General features: G+C 35.3%; 1 protein-coding gene across 1 annotated transcript in view; it reads left to right on the forward strand.

Moving 5' to 3' along the window:
• The window catches only part of LOC150101506 (cytochrome P450 2J4-like), a 76,337-nt gene that overhangs the window by 21,698 nt on the left and 31,508 nt on the right, over positions 1-23,131 (forward strand). The window contains exon 8 of the mRNA XM_090400817.1: positions 1,686-1,849. Coding sequence (XP_090256943.1) covers positions 1,686-1,849 — 164 coding nt within the window. The remainder of the gene's footprint in view (positions 1-1,685; positions 1,850-23,131) is intronic.

Here is a 23,131-nt window from a genome sequence, read left to right on the forward strand (position 1 = left end):
CAGGTGATAGCCATGTGTACTATCTTCTTTTGTGCTGTTTAAAGCGGGTGTTAGCAACAAAGAAAGAATTCTCTTCACAAAACTCAACTGGTCTCTTCACTGCAGTGTTAAGAATACCTAAACCAAAACTACCTGTTTTTTCTTGTTCCTCAGTCTCTCCCACTTTTGCGTTATACCTCATTATTAAAATGTATATCACTTATTCAAAAATATTTCATTTATTTTAAATAAAGCGATTTTATCTGTTATAAATATATCTTTGCAAATATCTTCAAAATATCTTCATAAAAATTGCAAAATGCAGCATTGTCATTACTCTTTATGCAAAAATAGCATTCCATCATTTGTGTTTAATCTGAATTATATAGTTGTAAATACTCTGTATATACGATGATGGTAATTAACTTTTTGTATTGTAAAAATATTATTATTATCCACTAAACACAGGTGAAGGAATTTTCTCCCTCCTCGCACAGTTCATCACAGAACAGTAGAACTGATAACCGGAAATATTCCTCGCAGAAATTGCTCAATCAATTTCCTTGATTGATATTTAGCTTTAATCTCTATAAGTGAAGTGATATATATATATTTTTTATGTTATTTATCCCGTTTATTTTATGTCGGCCTATTTTTCGTGTTTATGGAATAAATCCTTTCAGATCTTGCATTTAAAAGCCTTTAGTCTGCTAATATGACCAAATCAAATTAGTTGCTTCCTTCGAATCTTTTTTATGGTGTTATCTCTCGGACCAGTGAAAGGAACGATTCCTTGTCTTACTTTAATTTGTGATAGCATATTTGTATTGTATCTTTAAAATGTGTCTATAGAACCTAATTTAATTATTAGCACCCTCTATTCAACTTCTTTTACTAGAGTCCAAGTTTCACTTTCATATACGAGTAGAGAATTAACCAGTGTGTAAGTAAGATGTAATTCATATGTAATTGTAAGCTTGATTTTTGCCCAATAAGTGCTTTTATTTTTATTTTTTAGAATGCTATTGTTGTTCTAAAATCCTGTCTTGATCTCCCACCTTTGAAGATATCACAAATGACCAGAGCTACACTTACAACGTATTCCAGAAAGCAGTTAAATAACATGGGTAATAACTTATACAACAGTCTCACTCTGCGTTGTACTAAAAAGGAATTGGTACCTTAATTATAACCATCAATTCTGTATTCAATAAAATAATTCATTTTATTCAATACAGAGATTCAATGAAATTAATTATTTTGTTATACATTCCACAATGTGGAGAATACTCCTAAAGGCATCATGACAAATAGAATCAAAGCGCTGTGTAGTTCAATAAATTGCATCATCCACAATTATTTCACCCAAAAGTTTCTTAATGTTGTCAGTGTCAGTATTAAGAGGGTTATTAACCAATTTAATCGAGTTCTTCGTTCGGTTAATTAGAACAAAAAAAAACAAAATTCTCCATTCTGCGAAAATCAACCTCCGTGATATGCTGTTTTCTTTAAGAGATATTAATTTTGTGAATTGAATTACATTTTTCTGGTTTTATGAAAAATGATTAAAGTATGCAATAGGTATTATGGTCAAGCGAATACTTTTTGATATGCTGTATTATTCATGCAATCAAACTGTCGTTATTATTATTTTTTTTGTGAGTTGCATAGCGTTATCTGAAATCTCATTTTAATATTTTCTTTAGGCAAACGATCCTGTCCAGGGGAAACAATGGCTGTTGTTGAAATATTTCTATATTTCACATCAATTATGCAACGTTTTACTGTCCAACCACCAGAGGGAGCTGCAATTGATTTAGAAGGGATTCATATGACAATATTTCGTCCCAAGAATCAGAAACTGCTTTTCGTGAAAAGAGAATAATAATGTAACGTAACAAAAAAATAATAAAAAAAAATGGAAGAGGAGATTCACAAAATTCAATTAAAGTAAAAAAATTTAAGAAAATATGTTCTTAAACTTATTGTCTTCTATAATTGTAATTCATTGTTCTTTACTGATTATCTGCTTAATTTATTTAGATATTCAATACACATGAATATCGAATTGTTTGGTGATATACACATGCTGTATTAAAAAGAAATTCGGATGCATAATAGAAATAAAATGAAAAAAAAATCTTTGTATACGAATTTTTCAAAGCATGAATTCAAACCATAATCCAGAAATCTTTATTAATCCAGAGTAGAAAGTGTCTTCGATATTTGAACTATAAAGAGACGGAAAAAAACAGAAATTAATATTATTATATAAGAAAAAAACGATATTAGAAATAACATCAACATTTTAAAAAGTGGATTGAACTTGATGAAACGGAATGCCTAGTCTTTGAGAAAGACAGGGCAGTGGAGAAGCAAATATATCCGATGAAACCAACACTGGTACATGCATTGGATTTTAATCTAATATTAAAAATTATTCCTCATTGTAATCCTCTGTAAAGTCCGCATATTTGATTTAAGTTGGTTCACTATATAATTCTGCCTGGTTAACCTTGTCGGAGCTACATCTTCACTGCTGTCGATTTTATCATCTTCTGAAGTGACGTCATCCTTCACTTTTCGGAAGAAATTAAAATAGGATATTACGAGGTTCAATAGTTAACCTGGCATTTAATCATTTCAACCAAGATTTCGAATTAACTGAAGTGCCATTAAAAAGAATATGAAATTGGCAAAATATTTTCTCCAGTTAGAAACTCACTGTTTGCTGTATCACAAATTCTTTGTTTTCATAATTGATTGTACAGTAATAATGCTTATCTTTTATCAAAGATCTCTGGTTTTTTTAATTTTACATTAAAAAATCTATGGTGAAACATGAGCAAGGTTATATTGAAGAAAGGGTAATGACGAAATAATTAAAATAATTAACACGAATTACAGGGAAAACGGTAGATGAAGACGAGTACACTCTAAATGGAATAGATTAGCTGAAAAATATGTCATCAGAATTTTTTTAACGATTTTTTTCTTTTTGCTTATGGATATTCAGCGATTAAAATATAATCAATAAAATAAACCGATTAATTAGAAAACAATTAATTTAATGACAAGATATTGAATATATAACAGAATATTAAATAAAAATCTCAAAGAATTTAATGAGGAAATAATACTAGCATCCCAAAATTAATTTAGAAAAGAATTGTGCAATCTGTGATATGTTTTATTAAATATTACGAAGTAGCACCTGAAGTACCACAGGATGTTAGGAGAGGACATATCTGACCTACAATAAGTCTTGCACAGCTCATAAAATCGATTGTAAAATGCTGAAGATATATCGCTGGAAGTAGAATAACTTATGCCTACAGATAATTTGCGAATATTTTCTTGTAGTTTTCTCCATGTAGGAGGTGAAGGAAACTATTAGAGCAAACTAATTACTGTCGCTCGCCAATGAAATTTTCTTTCAGTTGGAGAATTAGCCATGATTATAATAATTCCACGGAGTGCTCTGTGTAGAAAGCAAGTCTGTTATTTCTATACCATGTGAATTATTTCCACTAGATAACTTTACACAGGTCAAGTTATCAAATTTAGTTCCATGGAAATTCTGTTATTGACACTTCCTTTTAAGACAGTAGTTTTTCTGAATATATATAAGAATTCATCTGATACATCTGCTATTCCAGTTACTAGTGATTATGTTGCAAAAACAGCAACTTGAGTCTCAGATGCCTTCCTTAAAAGGAATTTCGAATTTTCAAAGGATGATTCACAAGGTGGATGAAATAACATCAGAACTTCATTATCCACAGCTTGGGGTTTCTATTGCACAGATCCGAAGATATACACACTTTGAATTTAACATTGGTATCTCCCACGACATTGACCTCATTTCCGATCAGTCGGTGTATAGGTTCCTTGGTTGGAATGAAAGATGAAAGTGGTAAGAAGAGAAATGCAAAGCATTAGGCAATAGTTAAGGAGTGTGTATGGGGGATTAAAGTGCTTGAAATAATCCCTTTTTTATAAACTGCTTTACAAAAGGTACATTTTCATAGCTGCCCCCTGACTTTGTTTTCGGAAAATGCTTCTTTAAACTTTCTCTGCGACAGGCATCAGAGACAATCCTCGTAAAATATTATATTTAATTTTATTTATTTATGCTGGCTTTTTGTTTTTAAGAAAAACGGCAGGACACAATAAATGCATTACCTAGTTATTTTAGATTCAAGTACCTAAAAAAATCCTCGAAACGCCTCAATATTTGAACTGTTCAGGTCAAATATATCACTATTTCAACTGCCCTTCCAGTTTTAACAATTTTAAAGAATTTCACTGTCTCAAAAATCTCTTCATTGCTTTATGATTCTATAATCAATTTTCTGTCTTTCATGTCACAGTTAGAATTTTTAAAAGGACTACTTTTCCAAAATCCAGATTATCTGTATCATTTCATATTATTATCGCTTATCTTTGATTAGTTTCGTCGCCATTTTACTGATTATTTTTACATTTTCGCTTCGTTACAGATGATTTCGTCTGGTATGTGATATTTATATTTTTTAAAATTTTTATACTTGTTCTCTTCAGGGAGCATAATATTACCAAAATATTCTCGCTGTTTTAAGGATCCCTGGAGATTTAGTATTCAGAGGTTTTTACATGCTTTCTTTTGAGTTTTCTATATGCTGTCTTTATTTCTATTTTAATGTAGAAAAGAAAAAAACATATTGATCATGAAACCGAAACGAAAGTATAAAGATTATCTGTTTTACTTTCATATGATATCATTTATAAAAACCCAAATAGCTCAGCGGATGTGGCGTTTGCACACCGCCGCACTTGGCCGCACGAAGGAAGACTTGGTTTCGAGTCTAGTCGGCGACTAGAGGAAATTTTTCTAAGCCTTTTTTCGACCGGTTCCCGAGTTAGTCGATCTCTGGCACGGGCAAGCAGGTTTTTCCTCCCGGAAACTCGGGTTTTTCGTCCTGTAAACTCAAGAAAATCGACCATAGAACCGACATTATTTCAGACATTAAATATATTGTGTTAGGGTTAGGGACCACGAGATAGCGGCACATTTGAGCCGTCTCTCTTCACTGCGTACCGCTTAATTAGTGATAGCCTTGGGCCATCTGTCTCTGATTGGGTACCAGTGGAGATTGAACCGTATACGGGAATAAAAAGGCGTTAGCTGATTTTTTTTTTATGATAATTTCAGGCAAATCAAACATCCCTCGTGAAAAGATTTCATTTAGAAAATGCATACGCACATTAGAATAGATTTATATGAAGCTTGCATTTCTCTCTCTCTCTCTCTCTCTCTCAGTGACCTTTGCACATATTGATAATATTCGCGCATGTCTTTACTGATTAACGAACATAAATCACTTTGCACGTGATCATTTCCATACCTATACGTTTATTTGAAGAGTTTCAAAGATAACATGGCATCTCAAATTGTACGGTATGGAACTACAAAAAAAATGTTTTTTTGACAGACCGACAGATATTTTTTATTGTAAGCTTCGTATTCTAATACAAAATTTTGACAATCATATGTTTGTGATGCCATATAATTATATACACATATGTACATTCATATAATATACATATTATATATTATACTAATAAAATCACAGGCGACATGCTAATATGTATAGAGAAAGTTGCGCAACATTAATTAGGAACAAAATAACACAAAGTAGATGAATGGCATGTAAAATTTACATCTTTACATCTGAAACAGGATCTCTGTAATACGAATATGCAAAACCCAATAATTTATATCATTATTTTTAACAGAGCTTCTTCATTTCTGTGTGAGAATAAATAATCTTTCATTCAACTTTTGTATTTGCTTGGGTTAGTTTCATTTCTTATTGCTAAAGGTAGTGCGTTGAATATATCTGATCTGATTTTCCGTTTCGTTCGTTTCTGACCTTAGGTGACTTTGCAGGCATTGTCCACTAAGTATGCCATGTTTGAAGATTGGTTCTTGAACTGTTTTACTCCTGCTAAGGAGCGTTATTGTTCGTAAAATAAAATTCCCTTTGCTCCTGGACTTCCAACATCTTTAGCTGAACTTCACCCTAACGTAAAGTCGTATTTTTACCAACCAACACTACATTGTTACTACGGCCTAAGGACCAGGAGTCATTTCTGCATTTAAAGCTTATTAATTACAGCGGAGCATTGGTGGATAGTTGCAATTCACTGCAATTGGAAATCAATGAAAATGATGTCAATGACTTCTAGAGTCTCATTCACAAGAATGGGACTCTAGTAAATTAATGGAATTCTCCAGCACCAGGTCCATCCTCTCTAACATCATCTCTATCATCATATTCAGATTAATGTTAGCCTACATTTGCCTCGGAAATGCTTCTTACAGTAAGCAAGACATTGATGCAACCTTTAATATTATTTTTTTGAAATTTCTCCTGTCTAAGCTTTTTGTATGAGTTTCTTTTTATGTTCTGTTTGTTTAAATTAAGAAGAGCGCAATAGTTTCTACAGAGAGTCGTATTATTATTGAAGTATTACATTGTATTTTTATTGCCACATATGAGCCATTATAATATTATTAATATTATTATTACCGCATGTTCGCTGTTCATCAGGGATCCGAGTTAAGTACAAATCCGACTTAAAGAGGTTCTCAGGAACGTATCTCGTTCGTAACCCGGGGACTGCCTGTATATATTTTAGGCCCTTATATCTACTAAGGAAAGCATCTTATTTGATATTTAAGATCGTTGTCTTTTTTACGAATAGCAGTATCCTATAGGCATATAAATATCTAAGGGATAGTATGTTTAATATGGTGTATTTATTACACATTGCAGTATCCTTGTATTTGTTTCTAGTTAAGATTTGAATTACTTTATTCTGAATCAAAACTGAAGATTTCAGCTTAGTGCGATAGATTCCTTAACACCTTACTATATCATATTATAGTGTGCATTGAATCCAGACAGAATATAATATTTTTAGCAAATCTAAATTTAAGAATCTATTTAGGAAGTAAAGTCTGTTTAACATAATCCTTAATTTATTTACGACATCGGTAATATGCGGTTTCCTGCTTAAATGTCTATACATTTTTAATCCCAACTAAGTTATTACACTGACTTTTTCTATTTCCTCACAGTTGCAATTTGAATTTGTCCTGCAGTTCGAATCATGCAAAATTAATTCTGCAGCGAATTTCATTTTGCCTGTTGTATTTCGCAAATTAAAATTTACATATTTAGTTTTCGAAACATTCAGACTGAGTTTATTTGACTGGAACCAATTTGTTACTTTTAAAAGATCAGCATTCAATGTGGTTTCCATTTGTTCGGCAGTGTCCGTAAAGAAACTTAGTACTGTTACATCTGTAAAAGTATTTATTTTATTGTTTAGTTGAAGATTGCAGAAGTCATTGATATAAATATTAAATAAAATTGGTTCCTAAGACAGATCCTTGTGGTTCACCACAGTCTACTATTTTGGAGCTGCTATAGCTGTTGTTTATTTTTACAATTTGTGATCTGGCATTTAAGTAATTTTTGAACCAGTTTAGGGCAGTACCAAGTATTCCTCTGACTTCTCTTTTTTTTTTTTTAAATAAATTTTCATGCGATATAGTGTCGAAAGCTTTGTGTATATCTAAAAATACTGCTAATGGTAGTTTATGTTCATCTAGGGAGATATAAACTATAATGGCTCGCAAAAAGAAAGTTTAGCACGTTTGAGCGCCGATAGTAGTTGGAAGGGGTTTATATATATATATATATATCGCTGGCACACACTCTCCCTCGATGAGACTCTGGATCCTGGAGGTGTCATATAATAATAATAAACTGTGTATATTATTTCTGGGAAAACTCCCATGTTACTCCTCTTTATAAACTATTATAATTACAGCTATTTTGCTTGCTTCAGTTTAGGGCAGTACTCGAAACGGTCCACACCCCGTCAACCACCTTTCCCCTTCCCCCTCCCTATTTTAAAAAACTAACCCTTTCACTTTTTCCCCACCCTATATAAAAGTATATGTTTCTATATATTACGAAAAAAACCCGGGTTTTTCTAACTTATTCTACCAAACTGCTTACCCCCCCCACACACACTCTGCAGTTTTCGACATCGCTGACTGAGGAAAAGCCACAACACCCAGAAAAAGGTATGTACAATTTTCTATTCCTTAGGCTACATATACTTTTTAGTACATCTACACTCATAATGCCCTAAGAATCCATGAGTAAATAGCCAATGACATCTAAACAGGGGTACTCCTAAACTGAAGCAAGCAAAATAGCTGTAATTATAATAATAAACTGTGTTTGTGAGGGTCAGTAAAGCATGTTCTTTGCTAAACTTTTTCCTGAACAAAAATTTATTATTTGAAAAGAAGTTGTTTTTGTCCAAAATTTTCATGAGTCTAATTTTTACCAATTTTTTCGAAGAGAGGTATTAGGGAGATCGGCCTGTAATTTTTCAAGTTAGTTTTGTTTCTCTTTTTGTAAACAGGTACAACTACGGCCTTCTTAAAATCCGATGGAAACGTGCCTGTCATCAGTGGTGAGTTAAAATTGTACAGTAGGGGTTTCATAATATACTTTTGCCATTGTTTCACAATTAAACCATTTAGACCATTGTTTCACAATGCTAGTGTGTTAATGCCTTCGTATCCTGAGGTTTTGGTTGTGTTTAGGCTATCTATAACACTTTAGCTATAGCCGGTCTGGTTGGCCGAATGGGTAGCGTGTCCGCTCTCCAGGCAAGAAGCTGCGGGTTGGAATCCCACCGTGGGCATGGATGTTTGTGACTGTCCTACAAAAAAACTTTGTGTGGAAAGGGAATCTGCTACCCTACCACTTATTCTAGCAGACGACGTCGTTGCCAAAAACCATGTGAGATACCGCGGTGACCATAAGGCATCTACGGACGTCAAATGTGAAAATTAATTAATAACACCTTTGACTTCGTTTGCACAAGTGGGGAAAAGTCATATGGAGTTATCAATTCATTTGGATGTGCAACTCTGACGGGTGGTTTTAGCAGTTTTCAAAATGATTTCACTGAACGTGGCAAAGTGATTATCAAATTCATCAACTAATCCTCTGTCTCCATTTTCTCTGTTCCAATCGAAATCTTTAAGTATGGGGAGGATTTGTTTGTGTATATATTTGCCGATTAATTTATTCACAAACTTCCATTTTTTTTCTGGGGTTTCCTTGGCATTTTAGGAATTCATTTCCGTACTATTCGTTTTTACTTCATTTTAATTTATGGTGTATTAGATTTCTATAATATGTGAAAAGTGTTCATAATGTTGATGGTGCATGTAAGTAGTATGGGTGGCTCTAGTGACCAAATGCTTCCGGTGGGCGTGGCTTTTCCCTGAGGGTATATGTGTCAATGGCTTCAGCTCCTAGTAGGGGTGACGGTTCTGACCAAATGCTTCCGGTGGGCGTGGCTTCCTGACGTCATTGTGAGTGACGTCATGAGTTTAGAATGTTAGGAATTTCCCTGTGGGCATATGTGTGAATGGGTTCAGTTCTTGTGTTTTGGTTCGCGTATGGAATTGTTCACCCCCCCCCCCCCCCACCCCCCCCCCCCCCCACCCCCCCCCCCCCCCACCCCCCCCCCCCCCCACCCCCCCCCCCCCCCACCCCCCCCCCCCCCCACCCCCCCCCCCCCCCACCCCCCCCCCCCCCCACCCCCCCCCCCCCCCACCCCCCCCCCCCCCCACCCCCCCCCCCCCCCACCCCCCCCCCCCCCCACCCCCCCCCCCCCCCACCCCCCCCCCCCCCCACCCCCCCCCCCCCCCACCCCCCCCCCCCCCCACCCCCCCCCCCCCCCACCCCCCCCCCCCCCCACCCCCCCCCCCCCCCACCCCCCCCCCCCCCCACCCCCCCCCCCCCCCACCCCCCCCCCCCCCCACCCCCCCCCCCCCCCACCCCCCCCCCCCCCCACCCCCCCCCCCCCCCACCCCCCCCCCCCCCCACCCCCCCCCCCCCCCACCCCCCCCCCCCCCCACCCCCCCCCCCCCCCACCCCCCCCCCCCCCCACCCCCCCCCCCCCCCACAAACCACACTCAATATCTTTTCCCAATAAAAAAAAAATAAAATAAAAAAAAAAAAAATATATATATATATATATATATATATATATATATATATATATATATATATATATATATATAATTTATGGGATTTCACTAAAAACAAAACAGATTGAATATCATAAACATGAATTTTATTTTCCATTGCAAAAACCACCTTATAACTTTATAGATAAAAATCGCTAATGTAATAACTAAAATTCATATGACATTGCTATAAAATGACAAAATTAACTTACTTTTTCTCCAGAAAAACTCATTTTGAAACTATAATAATCTTCTGAATGCATACAACTGTTACAAATACTGCTAGAAAGTTACTACTAAAAACTCAAATTGCAACCAGAGAGCGACCTTTAGTCTATTTATAAAAAAATTGGAACCAATGGAAAACCAAAAATCACATCATGTGACAATGAATAACTTAATTCTCATCGATCACACAAGGTCAAATTACGAACCTTTGCTACCCATCAGAAAATTGACTAATACACATCCCTGATAAAAATTTTACCTTTGAAGTAACCGCTATCTATACGGGTAAGAAAAGAACGATGATCGACTGATCGGAAATGAGTCACTCAGTTATCTACAAACAAGGTTAATGAAAATTAACAGTGTGGGAAAATAATTCGCAAATAAATTCTACTTACAGAAATAGGTTAAGAGCACAAGGAAACGAACGTAAAATTAATAGTTATATTGGTAATTTCCCAACGGAAACCAAGAGTTCGAAACAAAACACACAATTTCTCACCTACGTACAACAAAAGGCGACCGGATAAGATAGATATCTTAGAGATAAGACTTAATGAGAAATATTCAGTGTTGGAAAAAAATTCACATATACTTTATATATTTATTAATTCTGCTCAGTTATTCTGTTAGAATATGACCTTTAAAAGTAAAATACAGAAAATAACCAATCAATTTGAAAAAAAAAAAATAATAATAGTGTCACTTGTCAGAATTCCATACTCTAACAGCAATCGGAATTCGAAACTGGAAATAACACTTACCTTAAACAAAACAGCGCATAGACACTCCCACCAAACGTTGGGCACCCGTGGGAAAGAATTAATACAGAGAACCAAACGGATACTAAAGTAAATTAAGTAGTCCACTAGCTTTTCTGGTTATTTACAGAAATATCATTCAACTCCTATGTTTTGTGTGTCTTGTGGTGTGAATATATGTTAGCCACAGAAACCTATAATGAAAAGTATTTTCAGATTTGTGTTTGTGTTCTGTGAATATATGTTAATCAACAATTTGGAATATTCAGAAAACCTAGATAGCACCACGATGTTCCCATTCTGAAAAGAAATGTAAGTTTTTTTTTTTTCTTCAAAGAAATGTTACGCCAAGTAACACCAAATGTAACACCATTTGCATTGGTGATATATGTAAATTCAATTCCTATTTCTTGCATATTGCAATGTAAATAATATCTGTGAAATAAATATGTAAACTTATAAGAACAAACAGTGTCTTTGATGTGTTATGTATGTATGTTTAAGTAAGAACACTTTTGAAATAACCATGAATACACACACGATTTGTTTATTTATTTATTTATTTATTTATTGAACTTTAAGATCTTACTTTTAGACAAATCAAAATATCCGGATGAATTATGAATAAAATATGAACTTGATTAGAATATGAATATAGAAGAAAATACAGATGAGGTATGGAAAAAAAGTATGTGTGTTTGAGTGACATCAGTATATAATTAATTATTCAGAAAAGCTCGAAAGACTGCCGCCATCACGACTTACTCTAAGAATTCCCACCCTTTAACAGGAAACAAATACCCCAAATGTATTGGAAAATTAGTACAAACATCTATATAAAATAAAATAAAAAAAAAACCGTATGTTTGAGTGACACCAGTATATAATTAATTATTCAGAAAATCTAATCACACCCGCCATCACGACATACTCTAAGAATTCCCACAGACGACAATGACGGATGTGTGTCACCCTGGGAAAATTCAAAGATATCTTATCTCAAAACATAGCCCACAATTCCATAGCCAAACCAAAATACCGCACAAAGACATAACGTCACGATTCTTATCTCTAAATATCACCCATCACACCACGTGATATTTCTGACAGAAGGGGGGCCCAGCGAAATTCCAAACTCAATAACAACAAACATTCGCGTCACGATTCCTTATCTTATCTTGATCTTGATCTGGTCAGAAGTGTCCACCAATCACGACACGATTTCTTATCCACTAATATCATCATTTCCATTCAAAACAACACACACCCATAACACGAATCCTTATCTCTACCATCACCCATAATTCCATACGCAAACCAAAACACAAGAACTGAAGCCAGTGACACATATTCCCACAGGGAAATTCCTGACTCACGAAGCCACGCACACCGGAAGCATTTGGTTTAAAGTGTCCCACCAATCACAACACGAATCCTTATCTCTATCATCACCCATAATTCCATAGGTGAACCAAAAAAATCCCCCACAATTCCATACACGAACCAAAACACAAGAACTGAACCCATTCACACATATGCCCATAGGGAAATTCCTAACATTCCGAACTCATGACGTCACTCACAATGACGTCAGGAAGCCACGCCCACAGGAAGCATTTGGTCAGAACCGTCACCCCTACTAGGAGCTGAAGCCATTGACACATGTATCCTCAGGGAAAAGCCACGCCCACCGGAAGCATTTGGTCACTAGAGCCACCCATACTACTCATGTATTTTTAAAACTTTTTATACACTCTATTTCTAATGTTTATGTAGTGTCTTATTTCTGATTAAATCATGATTTTGTTGACTTTCATTTTGTCTATTATTGTAACTTTAATTGAGTCTTGTATTTCACCGTTGAATATCGCAATAAATTTATGATACGAGCTATCAATATTTGTTTCCATCGTTATCTCTTCCCAAGAGACAATGTTCAAGTTACGCCTTAATACTCTGCACTTAATTGTTGTGTAGGGGATATTTTCGATTGTACTATCTCTGTGCTGTACTTTGAAATGCACTTTGATACCTACTGGAAAGTAATCCGCCAGAGATTGGCACAGAAATGCTGCTTGGATTTTTGTTTCCACTTAAAGTTCTCCCCAATACATGATCTAGGCACGTTCTACTACCATTGAATTCTCTCGTGAGATCATTAGTATATTGTTCGAGTCCATGCATGGCAAGTAAATCTAGATAATCTTGAGATTAACCGCTATTCCTCATCAAGTCAATATTCATATCCCTAATTATGGCAACACTGTTACTTTTTATCTCATCTAGACTACACTCGAGTTCTTGTTACTAACAGATACAGAATTTCGAATAAAGATAACTAAACCCCTGATTTGTTATAATTTCTATATGGATAATAATTTTTAAATCCGCTTTAATAGTACAAATCAATTTCTTCGTCTTTACCCAGATGTCTGTTAATATCCGACATCTAGCTGATATTTTAAATTGTCTAGTAGTAATCAATGTGTCATAAATTATCTCGAATACTTCTTATATTAATATGCAAAATATTCAAAATATTTACCGTGTCTGGGGGATATAAAAAGTTTCTTAATTCTACTGAATCATGACATATTACACATTTATGAAGAGTGGCATCACAGTTGTTATTCTCATCTGCCATTGTTGTTCGTGAGTCACTTTATACTCTCTATTTTCTCGGAGTTTACACAAGTCTTCTTCGCGATATTTTAGATGTATCGTCTCTTTTCATGAAGAGTTTATCCTGTTTGACCCAGAGATATTTGTAGCGTACTTCTTTATGTTTCTTGGCAATAAACAGTAGATGTTTTGGGTTTCCACTCAAGTGCTCGTTTAGATATATTTAGCTATCCTTAAAATTGTCACATATATCAGTTGTGCTTAGTCTATATTGATATTTTTGTTTCCATCCAGCCATTTGTCTGATCGCTTTACTTTTAAATCTTATAATGATAGGCATTGCTCTGTTTTTTCTGCCCATTAGGATCACCATGTATAGCCTCAATATCATCTTTATTATAGTTGATCTTTATTTTATACGCAATTTTATTTCCTATTTCATGGATATTTTCTCCTGGCTCATGACGAAAATCAACAATTTCCAGGTTTGAGCTAATTTCCTGTTGCTTCAGGTCATCCACTGTTTCATGAATTTTTTAAAGCTCCTTACGCAACTCCATATTTACTGCGTTTTATAATTCAGAGTTCTTTGTTTTATTTCCTTTAGTTTTTATGTTACGCCAGCAATGATAGCCAGAAAGTTATCTATTTTGTTCGAGGTTCTGTCGAACTTTTTAAGTCATCGACGTCTATTTTTTTTTAATTCTTTCATTATCCCCCATTAAATCTGTAATACATATATTATCCATCAGGGCCGGTTATAGGCTGTTAGACGCCTGCGTGCTAGAGATAATTGGCTGCCCTTGAGGGTAAGGCTACACTAGTGTTTTTTTTTTTTTTCGAACATGTACAGCAGTGAATAGAACATATGCAAGAATGGTGATAGCCACGTTGACGGAAACATTTGTACAGAACATCACCATTCTTGTGCATATGTCTTTTTTCAGATTCAAAATACCGTTGCTGTTCTTTATCAATTGTACAATTGTTGTCAAGGCGTGATTTTAATTCACACCACTTTTTACAATTTTGCATATGTTCTAAACTCGTTTCATGTGGTGATAAATTAGTGGCCAAATGTCGCCAATCTGAAAACCCTGACTATCTGTTAATTTGTTTTTCTTTAAAGCAAACAGCTTACAACTAAAGCAAAATACACTATTGGATTTTTAAGAATAGACTAACCAAGTTCTTTGAACTTTTTCACCATTAGGTAAGAGTCTTACAAACTGTGACGTGGAAAATAATCTTCCACTGTTATCTTTAATAAAGTTGATGTTTTGAGGTGTTACAGGTCCCTCATGAATTATGAGTTCTAATAACCGATTATTAACAATACATGGCCAGGTACAAGGATCCCCTAAATCACATTCTGTAGTGAATTCAGCACAATTACCAGAAGGCCTACTTTTTAAATTATCCCCACAGCTTGATTTCGGCGTTGACTCTTTCTCCTGGCACAGTTCTGAACGAAATTCAAACTTTTCATTTGATTTTTAACATTCCACTTTGATTTGTCCCTACTGTCTGGAAAATGTTTTGAAGTGATTGAGGTTGTTGAGTTATCTTCGTCTAATTTTACATATTTCAGTATGGATACTCGTAATTATTCCTTTTCCTTATCACTTTCATTCTTTCTTTTTGCGATAAAAAGCACCAGACAGACGTTTAGTTTTCCTATTCCGACATATCTAAACATATAATAAAAAACATTAATAATAATAATGGTAATAATAATAATAATAAACACAAATTAATTTTTCTCTTTTTGAATGAATAAATAAATGTTGTAATGACCCAAACTCTCTGATCTGTCCGTCCGTCTGTCTGTCTGTTAGGTCTATTTGAAAGACGGTGGTATATTTTAACAGGTACTAGAAAAAAAACAAAAACCTTGTAATTCCATTTTTTCCCCAATTATGTATTTTAAGTAGCAAAAAACTAAGTCAAAACTATGGTTCGCTTGAATGAACATTCGCTGTTGAGTGAGGTTTTTAAAGAGATAGAGAATGAAACCCAAAGAAGACATTTCGAAGTTAGCACCGCTATAAGTTTTAACAATGTTACGTTCCTATTTCATCGCCAATATTTTTTAATTATCTATAGGCTACATCGAATTTATTGCATAGGCCGCCCTAGAGATTTGGCCTCCTGCGTGCACACACTCCCTGCACACCTATTAGAACCGGCCCTGTTGTCCATGTTACTAATCTCTGGATGCATGAGTAATCATCCCTGGGAGAAGTTGCTGGCGGGCGTTGGTTAGCGCTGGAATAGCGTCCGTCGTGGAACAAAGAGTTGGAACACACACAGCAGGTCTTTGTTGTTAACCGAATTTACACGAAGCGCATTTTCAGTTTTGTTTACTATCTTTACAGGGCTTTTTAAATAGGCTTTCGCTGAGCCCAGCACAATAAAACTGATAACTATTTTTGCATTTATCTTCACACTTCATTACAGATGTAATGTCAATACATGTCTGTTCACAAACTTTGCAGCCGACGTCATTATGTTAGATAAAGTTTAGCGCTAAAGTTAATCCTATTCTTTGTTCTAGGAATACTAGTATACCTTGTATACTAGTCCAGTGTTTTCTAAACCTTTCTAGGCCTAAAGACCAGTAGAATGCCTAAAACAATTCTAAGGACCACTAAGTTATGTAATTTTTTATACAACCTACAGTATGTTCGGATTACCAACATTTGAGAAACACTGTGTGCTATTTATAACATAATAAATCTAAAAGCATATTTTGAATACATATCAAAACATAATTCATCAAATTGGAAGTAAACGATAAAAAGTGTATCATCATCATTGAACAAAGTTTTAATTTTATTAAACAAATAAATAATATGATATAATTATGTTACTACTTACTTTTTATGAGATGGTTGAGCATCTCGGGCCCTTGCAGAGTTGCTGGATATCTGCATCAATATTGGTCAACTTCAGTCGGAAATCGGCACACAAACACACTGAGACGATTTCTGAATTTTATTTTTATTTGAAGCAGCGATGAAAATTCTTTCTCACAAAGATAGGTTGTAAAACATTGTATGACAATTTTCAATGCTTCTTAAGATCATTCGGGAAATTCACTTCTCACTGAAGGCGAGATCCAGAAGAGAGCCACAAAAGATCACGGAATTGCATTTTAAGCCCACTGTCACTTGAAAGCTCAATTAACTGTTCTTTTTTCGATAACGAAAGGTCGTTCTCGTGACCGTAAGCCTGAAATGGATCGCGAATCCATAGAACTTTCTTATAAAAGTTATTCGGAAAATATGTTTCCAAATTCTGTTTCAGAGTTTTGAGGTGGTCACAAACTCTTTCCAGAAACTCAGAATCAACAAAAATATCATTTTCCACTATAAAAGTATTTTACATAACTAATCCATAACACCATTTTTTTTTCCTCGAATGCCTTTATTTTGTCCTAGATACCAAGAACAGCTAAACAATTTACCTGAAGGGAGAGATTTAGTTCATTTAATTTCGAAAAAAAAATGTCTGAAAGATAGGATAGTGTTGATAACCATGCTTCGTCAACAAGGAGTGATGGAAAATCAGAATCACGTTCATTTACAAACAATAAAACTTCGTGCTTTAACTGAAATAACCTCGTTAGTACTATGCCCCTGGAAAGCCAGCGAATTTCAGAATGAAGCAAAAGTTGTATATATATTCACTGCCCATTTCATCGCAGAGTACTGAAAATAACCTGTTATTTAACGGTCGAGCCTTAATAAAATTAACTAGCTTTACAGTGTTCTATAACACTGTTTTAAATTCTGGTGGCATTCCTTTGGAGACTAACGCTTCCCTATGTATGAAATCTGGAGCTACTTCCTTGACCTTAGAAACAGCCCCACTAGGCCTGCCTGTAAGGTCGCGAGCTCAATTAGAACAGAAGTGCATACATTTTTTCAGCTGGATCCCTTTGTGTATTATGTAATTATTGAGAGTGTGAAATATTTCTTCTCCAGTTGTTTGGGATGACAAAGTTCTACAAAACAGAATATCGTGAATGTTGTTATCGTGCGCATATCTTACTTAGCATATTAACTGCACATCACTTGGAACATCAGTAGTCTCGTCTATTTGTAACGCATAAAAAGGGACTCTTTCGATTAATTGAGATTGTGCGTCACCTGCCATATCATTAATTCTGCGACCGACAGCGTCATTTGAAAAAGGAATCAAATCAACGTCTTTTAGTAACTTGTTGCGAAACATAGTTTTTACCACATCTTTTATACCTGGAAGTAGTAAATTATCCCGATAGAATGAGGTTTCCCTATTTTCGCTACCGCAAACTTAAGAGATAAGATGCTTCTTGCTATTAATGGAACCCATGGCTGAAATTATATTTTTCCCTTGATTTAATGTCGCTAAGCGTCGCTGACAAAATTCAATAGGATTATTTTTCAAATCACAATGTTTAGTTTCTAAATGTCGTGGAGTTTCGCAGGTTTCATGTCCTCATTCGACAACACTTCATAACACAATACATTGAGGTTTCTGTTCACTTTACCTGCACACCAAGTAAATCCGAATTCCAAATATGAACTGGGTTATATTTCCTACTGTATTTTTTCTTTGAACTGCTTGTATCTTCTACTATATTAGTATCAGATTTACTCTACGTCACAACACGTGCATCACAATTAGGGTTAGCATCACCTGTTTCATTTGCTTTTCTTTTGCAAGTCTTAGTTGTAAGCCACTTTTCCATTATTAAAAAAACGTTTTCTAAAAATTTATAAACACTGGGGTTAACTAACGACACACCTTGTCCAAGTATCACTTCGTACTTCTGAAGATATACTGAGCCTTGGTTGAAAGAGAAAAACCTTCAATAATAAAAATCAATAAACTACAAGCAATTGTTGAAATGTGGATAACACATGTTTATTTGAAATCTAACAAAACAGCAAGGGAAGGCAGAAGCAATAAAACCACATTGTTGTTCACTTCACCCATCTTTTATTACTCAGAATGAAACATTCTGTTTTCGAAGGAAATCCTGCAACCCCCCCCAGGTGGAGGATCGGGAATGTCTCCCAGAAATTGGTGGTCGTTGGGAAATGAAATACTACCTCTCGCGGACCAACAGGTATGCAGCAGAAGAATGGCAAGCCGGCTGTATTAATTACCTAAAATCTTTAAAGATGAATCAGCCAGCAAATAGAAGCAGAAATAATGCTACCGCATACTGGAGAGCTGACGCGCCTAACTGAAGCCCATATAGAGTAGGCGAGGGGATCGCAATGTGGAACGTAAACTGCATATATAATATTTCAACCTTCAACATCAGAACGGTGTACAAAATTGGAAAATTAAAACTGATGGAGAGAGAGAATTTGAACTGTTTAAATGGGAAATAGTGGGAGTTGCAGAGAACCACTGGACGGGCGAGGAAAAATCGACATAAAAAACGCAAACAGATTTTACTCAGGAAGGAAAGATAACCATCGCAGAGAAGGTGTAACACGAATCATTAAAAAATGGCTCCTAAACTCAATAGTTGATGTAAGACCAATTTCCTGTAGAATCATCTCAGTAAGATTCAAAGCAAAAGAAAAAGGAATATATATATATATATATATATATATATATATATATATAATAGAAGTTTATGCCCCAAACTAATCATATGAAGAGGAGGAATATAGCCAATTTCTTGAACAACTGCAAGAAAAAATCAGGCGATCAAGTACAATAGATATCCTGATTATTATGGGAGATTTTAATGCAAAGATCGGTCAATACTCTGAAGATAAAGCAGAAGTAATGGGAAAATTTGGTCATGGAGAGATGAATGAGAGCGGAGGGCCTTGATTATTTTTTGCAAAATAAATCAGTTGTTAATCACAAATATCTTATCTACCCAGGCCGCAACACAAATACACATGGACATCACCAAACAACGAAATCAAAAACTGTATAGACTGTATAATCGTTAACAAGAAATGGAAACATTCCTTCCAAAATGTCAAAACAAAAAAGATTGACATCGATGCAGACCATGAATAACTATCAGTCAAACTAAAAATCAGTTTAAAAAGAAAGAAAATAAACCACCAAAAACAAAAGAAAATATACATCTCAAAACTGAACGATAGCTTGAGAAGACCTAACTATCAGAAAATATTAAAAGAAAATTTAAATACTGTTGCTTTACATGCAGTCTCGAAGTCTTGGAAAAAATGATACAGAAATTATTAAAGAAACAGCAACAAAACACCTGGGATACCAAGTAAATAAAGATTGGCTTACACCAGAGATTTTGGACTTATGGAAGAAAAAATGAATATCCAAAACTGACCTCTGAAAAAAAAATAATGAAGAAAATAGAATATTATACGAAAATTTCAAACGTGAAATAGAACAAAATGCAGATTAGCAAAAATTACACATTTAGAAGCAAAAGCAGAAATATGTGAAGAACCATACAAAAATCATGAATCCAAGGCCATTTATGAAACAGGTAAAGAGATAACTAGAACATATTCACCAACCAGTTTCAATATTGCAAAAAGACGGAACTCCAACAAGTAGCCATGAAACAATAAAAGAAATATGGACTAAAGATTTTAAAGAAACATTTGCAGATTAAGAAAACATACATCTAGATGCCTTCAACCCCGAAGAAACTTCTGACACAATAGACATACTAAATGAAGAAATGCATAGAGCAATCAAAAAAATGAAAAATCATAAAGCACCAAGCATAGACAACATTCAAAAAGAACATCCAGAAAAAGGGAGATAAAGCATAGTAAATTACGTAAGACAACTGTACAACAAAATATATATATATAAAAAAATCAGCTAACGCCTATTTGTTCCCGTATAGGGAGTAGGCGGGGCCGTTTAACTTACTAACTTTTGGAGACTGAGTGGGCAGTTCAATCTCCACTGGTAGCCAATCAGATAGATAGCTAGCCCAAGGCTATCACTGATTCATCGGTACGCAGTGAAAAAGGGGCAAGCTAGTGTCGCAATCTCGTGGTCCCTAACCCTAACACAATATTTTTAATGTCTAAAAATAGTGTGGGTTCGACGGTCGATTTTCTTGAGTTTACGGGACGAAAAACCCGAGTTTCCGGGAGAAAAAACCCGCTAGTCCGTGCCAGAGATCGACTAACTCGGGAACCGGTCGAAAAAAGGCTTATAAAAACTTCCTCTAGTCGGCGACTAGATTTGAACCACCAAATCCTTTCTTCGTGCGGTCAAGCGCCGTAGAGTGCAAACGCCACTTCTACTGAGCTACACAGGCTCTTCAACAAAATATTAAAGAAAGGAAATTTACCAGCAGAATGGAGAACAGGTCAGACCTTACCTATCTACAAAACAGGAGATGTCAGATCCTGCAGTAACTATAGACCTATCACTCCTCTAAGCCATTGCTATAAAATATTCATCAGGATTCTTCAAAACTGAGTTAAACTTTCCTATGAAGAAGAGATGGAAGAAGACCAAATGGGATTTTGAAATAGAAGAAGAAGCACAACAGATGCAATTTTCACATTAAACTCAATAGCAGATCTTATGAGAGACGAAAATAACAAACTCTACTGCTGTTTTATCGATTCAAACAAGCTTTTGACTGGACAATCAGAGGCAAACTCATTAAAATTCTAGAAAACAGAGGGTTCGACAAATACCCATCAAATTGTATCAAGAATTACTATTCAGAAACTCAAGCAATAGTGAATTACAAAAACATAGAAATAGACCAAATAACAATTACTTCGTCTTCGTCTATAAGAAAGCTGCAAAGAAAGTCACCATTCGCTCAAAAACAACCCAAAATCCTTGGATAACACGAAACTTAATCCGAGAAATACACAGAAAGGACACTTTATGGAGAGAATTAAAACGATATCCAAATAACACAGCTTTAAAAACTGAATATAGGATAACAAGGAATCGCCTTTCAACACAAATAAGAAATGTAAAAAGAAACTACTACAGAAACAATTTAACCTCTGCACAAAACAACATGAAACTAACCTGGCACCCGATCAACGAGATGCTAGATTGTGCTCCCAACACCACCGCCTGCGAAACCATAAGACACAGCTTCATGAAAGAAGCAAAACCTATCCAACAACTAGTAAATGATTTTAACCAATACTTTGCAGACTCCATCCAAGAACTGCAGAGAAATACTCCCCCAATCACGAAACGTGATCCGCCACTATCAAAACAGACATTATGGTTCCCAACCATAAAAGAAGCAGAACTTCTCTCAGCAATACATCAAATCAAACCAAACAAAGGTCCAGGAATTGATGGTATAAGACCTAAGGATATCAAGCAACATGCAACTAGCTTAGTTCCTATACTACTAAAATTAATAAATAAAATATTTAAAACAGGACAGATACCAAGTATGCTAAAGACCGCCATAATTACACCCATATACAAACAAGGGAAAAAGAAATTTAATCAGCAATTACAGACCCATAGCTACATTACCAATTATCAATTAAATTATGGAGCGGATCATACTGGAGAAACTCACAGCATACACTGAGATCTTTAATATTATCCCCAAAACACAATATGGATTTCAGAAAAATAAAGGAACAACATCTCTCTTGGAAGACTTTACAGACGTGATTAATACCGCCTTAGACAAAAACAAAATAGCCATGGTAGTCTTTATTGATCTAACTAAAGCATTCGATACACTTACACATCAAACCTTGTTAGAAAAGCTGAGGCATGTTGGAATAGACGGGCCTCTTCACAGGTGGTTTACAAACTACCTCCAAAATAGAAAGCATATCACACGTATCGGGTCAAACCGATGTAGCGAGCTACCAGTAACCTGTGGAGTGCCACAAGGAGCTGTACTCTCCCCAACTCTATTCAACATTTACACGCACGGTATTAATCAGCTACCACTCAAAGGTAAGATCTTCCAATACGCAGACGATACAGCTATAATATCCATCCATAATAACACAAACATAACCCAAACAAATATGCAACATGACATAAATCTGAACACAGAATGGCTTACAAAAATCTCCATACACCTAAACTCAGATGAGACAAAATTAATGATACTCAGAAATCCACTGACTTGACCAGTTGATAACAAATATATAACCATCGAACATCCACTCTCCAACATAATAAACACACAGAATAGCGAAACACTACACTCACTCAGATTGAAACAATACGATACCTTGGGATTTACTTCGATACAGATATGAATTGGAATAGCCACAAAAATCATCTACACAACAAACTCCTAACAATAACTGGCAAACTCTACAGGTTAAAAGACAGTTCCCACACGGCTAAAAACACTAATATACAAAGCACTATTCCAAAATATACTAAGATACGCTAAAACAACATACGCTTTCTGTGCATCCTACAAACTAAATAGATTAATGTC

Source organism: Typopeltis vanoorti, chromosome 11, assembly GCF_054136105.1.
Source record: "Typopeltis vanoorti isolate ZY-2024b chromosome 11, IOZ_Tvanoo_1.0, whole genome shotgun sequence".
Lineage (NCBI taxonomy): Eukaryota > Metazoa > Arthropoda > Arachnida > Uropygi > Thelyphonidae > Typopeltis > Typopeltis vanoorti.